Here is a 9,762-nt window from a genome sequence, read left to right as displayed (position 1 = left end):
GCAATCGTTTCTAGCCGTTCACTTTGAACACCGCGAAGGTTAATTTGGCAACTACATATATATCCATGTATCGTGTTTCTAACGATTGCCAAATGCTATTTTCATGCATATAGTGATGCCATCCTTTTGTTACGAAGGATTAGCATCAGAGAAATTTTCGGCTTATTACGCATATTGAAAATGTAACGTAAGATTCATCTTTTTTTTCAGCAAATATGCAGAGATACGCACAGGTGCGTTTGAGTATTAGAGCACCTACTGGTTACATTTATTGGAACGCTCTAGCGGATTTTACGCTGTAAAACATACGACGTGAATGAAAGTTCGGATTTATAATAAAATAAGCAGAAGATACAATCGGAAAAAGGATCTCAGCAAGACGATAGTATTAGGACAGCGTTAGGAAACGGTAGGCCAAGAAAAGCCGGTCGAAAGATGATTCGTAGAACTAAAGGAAAGTGTTGAGATATTGATCCGTTTCATAGCGCCGATGCGAGCGAAAAGCGAACTAAAAATTGCGCGTTTAAGCACTAAAATGTCTATATACTATCACGAAACTACGAAATATTACTAATCTTCTATTTACAACGAAGCTCGTAAGTCTCGTGACCAATTTACACGAAAAAAGATCGAGTTAGAGACACGATAACGCGTTAATGAAACTTCTAATCTCTAAATCTCTAGAAAGAAATCCTTAAAAGCTGTAGATCCTTAATAAACAATTTACCGATTACGACGATAAGTCCCCTGATGCTCGTAACCAATTTTACACAGAAAACGGATCACCAAAGTTGCAAGACTTTCGAGTTGGAGGGAATGACGCGTTAACGAGAGCGTCGCGACGTATAATGTTTACAAAGTTTGCGTGGAAATTAACACGATCACCGTTGTCACCGTTTACGATCGTGTTTCCGAGATGAAAGAAACAGCTACTATTATGCAATCGATCGTTTCGAACTAGTAAACGGCGTAGCGAAATAAAACTCGGTGTAAGTCTTAACATACGTTCACTAGCAGGAACGTGTTTTATTGAAACTTTTACGACTCGCTACCGGCTGCCCCAGCCGTTGCATTATTTGAATAACATCGAAGGTTGTTGACCTAGCAACCGAACGAAGGTGCGATCCAATTGGAGGTGGATGTAATTACACCTTGAAATACCTTTCGTCATCGAGCATTTCCAATTCCCCGCCGAGTGTCCTCTATTTTTGCGCTTAGTCTTTACGCTCAATATCGTCGCGATTTGCAAGCACTCGCTAGCAACAGAATGTGCGATCGTCGTCGCGCGTCGCCGTTTCGACAGAATTAACGTCGTTGGAATCTCACAACGATTGAGAAACCGCATATTTACTTCGCGCGAAAACCACGATGAACGAGTTATGTCTCGTTCGGGCTAATTTCTTTGAAGTAGTCAATGTGTCGATTTTTAATTTATGCTTCAAATATGTAATATCGGAAAATAAGGATAGAAATTTTTTTCCGATTACTTACAATTTATTAATATTAAATTGAATATACAAATATAAATTGGACAGAGAACGATATTTATTTAACGGAAACTAAATGCAATACTCGTATCTATATCAAATAACTTTGCAGTTATTTGATCACTCTCGTCACAACGAATCTAACACACACACACACTCTCTCTCTAACAACTCTATCAATTCTCACGACTCTACTCTTCGACGACTCGAAACCTCCAACGACTCTACTCTTCGACGACTCAATTAGCTCTGATCTTCGCCAATACACTCCTGCTCGGTCGTGCTCGCTCTTGCTCTCGTCCTCTCTCACACACACACACGCACACTTTTCGGCTCGCATACTCTGGCCTCTCGACTGCCACTCCTTGAAATGTGGAACCGTACTTCTGTTTCGACGCTGCTTATCTTTTCTCGCGTCACTGTTACTAGGCGCTCTTGGATGTAAACAAACCACGAAAGACGACGTACACGGTGTTTTCTAATTTCAGCCGATCTCCAATCAAAGCTATTCTACGATATTACAAATATTAAGAATCGAAGATCCAGTGTGGAGAATTTGAAGGGTTGACTCTGAGATTTGAGAGTAATTTCAGAGAATAGAAGCTTAATTCCTGCGATTACTTCCTTCACATACTTCCCCTTTTCGGATCTTGACACTACGCAAGTCTCTTTCGGTCGTGCCGTACACCTCGCTGCAATATGTCCAAATCCGCTGCACTCGAAACACCTAACACCTTCTCCCCTCTCCGGACACTTAACACTTAGATGATCCTCACTACCGCAAATGAAGCATCTTCTTTTCTTCATTGCATCTACAGATTGACTGGGCTTCCCGTTCTTCTGGGTTTTAGCCGGCTTCACAATCGACTTTGCTCTACGACTCTTCTGCTCTTCGTACATCACTAACCTCTTCCTCAACTCTTTGATTGACGTAGCGCCGTACAATATAGCCTTATTGTTCTCGTCGTCTATTATTCCATCCACTATGTATTCCACCTTTGCTTCCTCCTCTATGTCCACATGGCTGGCTATTTCGAGCATGCGGTACATGTAAGCCAAACATGTACTATGTATCACTCTCCTTTTTTGTTTCTTCAAGTTTCTGATGTACTTGCCTACTGTTGACTTTCCTCGAAAATTCTTTCACTAGCCCCCTCTTCAACTCATGCCAAGTCCTGGCATGACACTCGAAGCTCGCAAATATTTTCGCTGATCCCTTCAGCAGCTTCCTGGCGTAGACTGCCTTCTGCCCATCCGACCACATGCACGTATCAGCGACTTCCTCGAACGACTCGAACCACCGTTCGACATTTTCACCTTTGTCGCCACTAAACTACTCTAATGCATCTTCGACGTCTCTAAAACTCAGTGTCGAACCAACACATGCCCTTCGACAATATTCATCACGGTCCTGATACACCTGTGGCGGATCGGTATCAACAGGACGCCGACAGGTCGAGGCATCAACGCGGCGCAACACCTCCCGGGCGATCCGCGGGTACCAACCGCCAACACTAGAGGGCTACGACGACAACGAGTCTGTCTGTCTAACTCGCTAGCGGTCGAATATACGAGCGATTGATATAAATACCGCACCTAGCGAGACTCCCTCTACGTCTAAGGCAGGGACTACCGGGCATAGCCTTACTGACGAGTCCACCGGTAGTCCCGGGACGAAACGCAAACACTCACACTCTCTTTTCATTCGCCTCACACCCTTCGCGTATCTCTCTTGTATCCTCTTGCGTTTTTCTTGTCATCTTCATCCTCACTTTCGTCGTCGCTTTCTTCTTCCGACGATATGTCGTTACCATCCATGGCCGCTTGTAGCCGTGCGCGTAATTCTACTTTTCTGACCGTGGTTTTTAAACCCAAACTAGCGAGGCGCTCCTTCAACTCCTTCGTATTCATTTTCTCAACATCTTCATCTTCGTTACAATCACGCTCAGCTCTCTGTACGTTTCCTAAATCTCGTTGACCGGTTAGCTCTTCACCGCCCGTCGATCCCTTAGGATACGATTGTCCAGCCCTACACGCCCGATTCAGCCTTGCAATCAGCACTGACCTCGCACCCGATATAGGGAGGTTCAATCGCGCGAGCTTACTCCTCAGCTCCTCCAGCGTCGAACCCTCTTCACCCGACAATCGTTCGTCCCCAACGTTTGCCATTTTTCACACTACACAAACTTAAACAGTCAACGATATCGTCTTTTACCGCACCGCGTACCGGTAAATTCACAACTAGCTCGAATAGCTCTGTTAAACCGTTTCGTTTTCTGTCTTGTCCAATCCCGGACGAGCCCCCAGAAATATGTAATATCGTGATATAATGTATTTACAAGGAGTGGACAATAGAGATGTTAATCAGACAGAAAAAGACGATTGTTGTTCAACCTGAACTATTCACGCCAAACGTACAGAAAACAGCGCAACTAAATACCTAGATAGCGACTCGACTTTTACCAAAACGCAATCAACACTCTCTCGGCAACGCCACTCGCAAACTCTGTCTCCGCTCAACTCGCACTCGGCTCCTCGACTCACACTCTGTTTCTCGACTCACACTCTGGCCGTTGTCGCATTCTATTGCCTTTTTCCTAGGCCCGCCGCACACGTGTTCTGCAGACGCTCGTAGCCAGGGTCACGTAGGTCTTTTCCACGAAACTATGCACTTGAAAAGACCGATGACACATTGATGGGCCCGACGGCGCCTCGGCACTCGCGACATTGTTCATAGTTCGCCCGATATTTCTTAGGCCTTTCGTCCACGATACTACATATATGTAGTGGTGTACTGGTCATCTTTTTTCCACACGTTTTTAGCTTTTTAGCTGTTTGTGTATGGGCGCCTAATCAGCCAATCAGAAATAGCCGGTATTCTATGAATCCTTTTCTTCAATGCTCGAAGAGCTGGATATTTATCCAAAGCTGATGCCCCAAACATATACTCGAAATTTTCAAGGGCCGCTGCAAACACGAAGTCCGCCCATGTCGTCTGAAAAAAGGTTTGTATACATTTATTTTGTACCTCCTCTATTAAATAATTTTTTTAATTTACCTTGAAAAATGTGAAAAATCGAACTCTTAACTAAAGATCACTAGCTTTTTAGGAAGAATTTGGATTTTTATTTTATTGTCAGAATTTAATGGATAATTTTAGAAACTTCAACCTTTGGAGGTATTTGTTAATTAAAAATGACAAAACTGGTATTATGTAAAAAAGAGTAATGTGTATCCTGAATCAATGTCGAATGGAAATTAGACAGTTCTATAAAAATAATCCTTCTCACTATTCCACAACTTCATAGCTTAATTAAATACAATTCTTCGGCGATATAATTACAAATACATTTACAGGAATTGTGTAATATGATAAATATCTCGTTAAAGAAATTGAAATCGTAAATTCCGCGGATAACCAGCGTTTATCATATAGAGACAGGGATTTGCAAAGAATAAAAGTTGTAGAACGTTGAAAGGCGTTGAGAGAAACGTGATGTTATCCCGTTATTCGTTAACGCAACGCAGTTAAAAAAATCCCGTAGGAAGATTACGATAATAGATAACCTGAGTCGAGTGTTTGTCGGGGGATCTAAAAGATTCTTTCGAGTTGAGCGTCTGAGATTGCAGAGAAGAAAATTTGGAAGCCATCGAATTCGTGATGTCGATAGAAATCTTCAGTTGGAATCGTTGTATCATAACGTAGTCTGCTTATTGTCGATAAGACTTTACTAAACTAAAAGTGACTACTAAAAGTTTCTATCCTCTAAATTCTATCTACGATTCTATAATCTAAAAACTGACTTTTGCAAACAAACTGTAACATTCGCTTAACGGAAAGACATACGTATCTTGTTTGTACTCGTCTTTTCACAATGAATTCTTGAACGTCTGTCTCTGTGGTGAGACAAATGCAAAGTCATCTCATCAGTTACTCACCTTGCTTCAAATCTCCAAGAGCATCGACGAGCACGTCGCATATCATCGCATCCCATTCGTTCCTTCCCATTACATCGTACTTCTTCGCCAAGTATCGCGCCACAGCGTTACTCTGCGCTACTGGTTTCCCGTCTATCTCCAGCACAGGCAGCATTTTATAAGGCATTGCTAAGAACAGACATGGCTCATATGAACACTGTGTAGAGGGAAACGATCGATAGGAAATCACAACACAGCTTCCGAGGCCGTTGCGTTCTTGTGAATAAATGAATCGAAATCATTTCGGTTTTAATCAACATGGCCTAGTAAAGAAATACAGAAATGTCTTCTTTCTCCTTTTTTTCTTTTCTTACGATTACGATGGACAAGGTATCGCGTGTTTTTGACTGTTGGGAAGAACCTAAAGTTTTTAAAATCAAGGATAAAAGATCGAGTATAAAATTTGTAATTCTCACGGAAAGGAACGAATCTGTCCGATGCGGTGTACTGAATGTACGAGGAACGATCAGTATCGTTTTGCGGGAAGACCTTATGCAATGATAGTGGACTTACAACTGCGAATAAAAAATTCACGTCGCATAATACCAGACACGGAAAAAATATTAGAAAATGTACACGGTTCTTGTAATGAAAATTGAAATGCAAGGAATATAAATCGAATGTCTCTTGCGAACGTAATTTTGTGTTTTACACCGACAGGATTGATTTACAGACTTACGTTGATTTTTGGTTTCTCTATCTGCAAGCGACATATAAGATTATATCGAAGACTATGTTGCGTAAAACTTTTATTATACTATTTACGATAGAAATGTCGCAACGGAAGATCGAATTTTATGTCTGCTTTGTTCTTTCGACTTTTTAGCTATGTTCTTGTTCATTTCCGAACTGATTTCAATTTTTTATCCTTTTTTTCCGACAAGTCCTAAAAAGTTTTTAAATTAACGAGAAACGTAGAAGTATTTTTGTATTCCTATTTTAAGTCACCTATTTACGGTTTTCTCAAAATATTCGAAATGCTTCGATTCATTGAAAACAATAAAGATTGCAACACAAAAATTCGAGAATCGTAAGTGAATTAAGTTGGTATTCGATAAACACGATATTACGGAAGCAAAACTTAATGAAAAGTTCGACTTTATTCCGTATGAAATTTTACTTTAAGTAAGTTTAGCCTGCACGTGAAACGAAAGTTTTATATACAGAAAAGTTTGAGTAAATGGTAGATACCTGAGAGTTGAACGATGAAAGTAAAAATCGATTCTTCACGCTTACAATCCTTGTATTCAGGCCAGAGTTCTTCGGGGATCCTCTCGTCGGTATACTCGATGCCAGTATATGCAAATATGTACCGTATATGTTCGGCACGACCACGGGCATTGAAGTAGATTAGTTTGTAGGTAGGTTCGTCGCTCATTTTCCTTGCTCTGTCAACTTATCGAGAAAAATGATACAATTAACTCGTGTAATTAACAGACTGTGTGCGTGTTTGTGTGTATAGAGAACAATTTATTTATAGATGGAATAATTCGTATAATACGCAAAATAAATCATTTAGAAGGCTGGAATATGTGTTTTTGAAACAATTAATTATGTCGAAAAATATTTCAAACGAGATATAATTATGAAAAAAATAATAATTAAATGTATGTAAATGCATGTAATAATAGTTAAATGTATGTAAATGTAATAATTAAATGTAATTAGTTGTGAAAAAAATAATAATAAAAAATAAATAAATGTAAAAAAGAATTAAATGTAATTAGTTTCTTTATACGCACGCGATATTATTGGCGATATATGAAGGTCAACTTTATTTTTTTAAATAGATATATTTATACGTATATTTATAGATATAAATACATATATTATATAGATATAATAGTATATATAATATATATAATAATATATATGTCGAGTCTGAATCTCCGAGTCCGAGCTCGAGGCGCCCTCCCGGGGAGGGCTCGCGGGAGGTAGCGGTTCTGCGTTGAAGTTCTCCATCGTCCGGTCGCGCGTGGGGTACCTTTATTGTCGATAGTTACACTAGCGACGAGGGCCTCAGGCTTGATAACGAATCCGTGACCAACGGGAGGACAGGTTCCCTTGCTCTAACTCACACGTGCACCACTCCCTGCTCGTAAGGCACTCGACTTCCTTCACCGATCAGCTCTCTAGCAAGACTGCTCGTCATCCCAACGACGCCACCGAAACAAGACTCCGGTCGAGTGTCTCAGTACACACGATCCTCCGATCGACGTACGATTGCTATCGGTTTGGATACTTGCGATTGTTTCGTTATGGCTATATTAGGCTCTAGGTTGCAAGGTTAGGGTGTTGTCCTGAAGTTCCACAGGGGCCCCGGCGTCCTTTCGTCTCCGACTCGGCCATCCTGACACTTACACGTCCTCGTGTGTGGCCTGCTGGCTTAGTCTACCCGTCGGGGCTTCCACCACGCAGGCATCGACCCGGCGCTCGTCCTCGGGGCAATGTTTTTCTTCTCGCCGCGATGGACAGCGAGACGCGATGTGTCCCGGCATGTGGCAGTGAAAGCACAACGCTTTTGGTGGTGCAGCCGGTCGGCTTTCCTCCGGGCGTCGGGGGTCCTCTTTCGGTTACCACTTCGCCCTCTTGCGGCATTCGAATGTCGGATGTCCGTAAATACCGCAGTGGCCACACCTGGTCCAGGGGGCGGGTGACCTGCCTCGTTTGTTTCCGGAGCTCGCTAATGACCTCCACGGCGGGGGCGTTGGCCACTCCGTGTATAGGAAGGGCTTCATTTCTCTTTGGAATTGTTTCACCGACGTGATGTCACTCGTGAGCGCTAATCGTTTAAAACGTTCATCGCGCGAGCCCAGCAGATGGAGGGCGGTGGCGGCGAGAACCTCTTCCCTGGTTGAATTTCGCCACTTCGACCCCAGGAGGGTGATGATACGATTTTCGTACGCTCCTGGTGTTTCGCCGTCCCGCGGTAGTTCCTCGGCTACCTTGATTAGCGACGCGGCTGCTACTTCTTGGCCACCGAAGTGCGCGGCGAATTGTTCCTTAAAATCTGGCCAGGTGAGCTCGTCGCCGTTCATAATCTGCGTAAGCCAATACGCTGCCGGACCCTCTAGGGCACGGTTTAGGGCAGAATACAGTGCGCTGTTTTTCAGGGGGTGGTCCCTCATGAGCAGGCCGACGGCTGTGCACAGGCGGCTGGATCTGCGTCCGCGGCTTCGGGGTTGAAGCGCGGCAGCAATACCCAGGTTGCCCGGTGTCCTTTCTTCTTCTTCTTCTTCTCCTTCTTCTTCCTCTTCTTCTTCCCTAGCGACCGCTTTAGTGCGCGCACGATACTCTTACGATCCCGTGCCGACAACGTGTGTTCGGATGCCACTTCTGATGTCGAGTCTGAATCCGAATCCGAGCTCGAGTCACATTCCGAGTCCGAGCTCGAGGCGCCCTCCCGGGCAGGGCTCGCGGGAGATTGCGATTCCGTGTTGGAGTTCTCCATCGTCCGGTCGCGGGTGGGGTACCTTTATTGTCGATAGTGACACTAGTGACGAGGGCCTCAGGCTTGATAACGAATCCGCGGCCAACGGGAGGACTATCATATAAAAAGCAACAGGATACACGAAATAATATAATTCTGACTAGGACAACATAAACGCAAGAAGTGTTGATATTGAAAAAAATATTTAATTTTGTATATAAATATTTTCATATTTAAAAAAGTTTCCGGAAGCAGGAAGATTTACAAACAAATAATATCATAAAACGAATGTTTCATGATCCTTTTCTAATTAGAGTGTGTGACAGCATGTGAGAACGTTTCTTAAAAATATGACTTATTGCAATTACTTAATCGCGATTATAAACGATTAAGACCTTCTCACAACGAGGCAATCTATCCAAAGTATAAAACTCGTTATACTTGATGAGAAAACAAATCTCTACTTAGGTTTCATTTCGTTTCATCGCGTTCATAAAAAGTGAATTTGTATGAACACATCGTGCAATTTAGTAATTAGGACCGTTGATCTCGCTGCAACATAGATGGATAGAAAAAAGCCATTTAAAATGATACAACGTCGGGAAGACAATTATGAAAATTATAAATGGAGCACAAGATAAAATTGTTTAAGATTAATTCTTCTTTTTTTTTTTTTAATCGCGAGTGTCTGAAAACGAAGTTTCAATCTGTTTACAATGATAGCAATGAGAGGAGGATGTCTATGAAAGTTATAAATGCGATATTGAATAACATTTCTGCGAGTGGGTTTGTTTTTCGTTACAAATGTTTTTTAAACGAATCTGCAATCTGTTGGAAACTACGGAACAGTAACGGGACGACTGATAG

At 42.3% G+C, this 9,762-nt stretch overlaps 2 protein-coding genes across 3 annotated transcripts; both read right to left on the bottom strand.

Moving 5' to 3' along the window:
• Window positions 1-4,311: 4,311 nt before the first annotated feature.
• On the bottom strand, window positions 4,312-6,843 carry LOC117214138 (hematopoietic prostaglandin D synthase-like). Its single transcript, XM_033459970.1, has 3 exons — window positions 6,702-6,843; window positions 5,427-5,594; window positions 4,312-4,482 (listed from the first exon to the last, which is right to left on the bottom strand). Exons 1-3 carry the CDS (start codon window positions 6,841-6,843, stop codon window positions 4,445-4,447), a joined length of 348 nt encoding a protein of 115 aa, XP_033315861.1. The 3' UTR covers window positions 4,312-4,444.
• Window positions 6,844-7,439: 596 nt separating this feature from the next.
• Window positions 7,440-8,863, bottom strand: LOC117214137. Of its 2 annotated transcripts, none has more exons than XM_033459969.1 (2): window positions 8,830-8,863; window positions 7,440-8,604 (listed from the first exon to the last, which is right to left on the bottom strand). In XM_033459969.1, the coding sequence occupies exon 2, from the start codon at window positions 8,591-8,593 to the stop codon at window positions 8,039-8,041; it is 555 nt and encodes a 184-aa protein (XP_033315860.1). In that variant the 5' UTR covers window positions 8,594-8,604; window positions 8,830-8,863; the 3' UTR covers window positions 7,440-8,038. The 2 variants fall into 2 exon arrangements, with proteins under 2 accessions (XP_033315860.1, XP_033315859.1); XM_033459968.1 differs by having other exon boundaries at window positions 7,440-8,600; window positions 8,826-8,859.
• Between the last annotated feature and the right edge of the window lie 899 nt (window positions 8,864-9,762).

This window comes from Bombus bifarius, unplaced genomic scaffold (genome assembly GCF_011952205.1).
Source record: "Bombus bifarius isolate JDL3187 unplaced genomic scaffold, Bbif_JDL3187 scf7180000009176_frag, whole genome shotgun sequence".
In the NCBI taxonomy this organism is placed as follows: Eukaryota; Metazoa; Arthropoda; class Insecta; order Hymenoptera; family Apidae; genus Bombus; species Bombus bifarius.
This window is presented reverse-complemented; position numbering and strand designations above follow the sequence as displayed.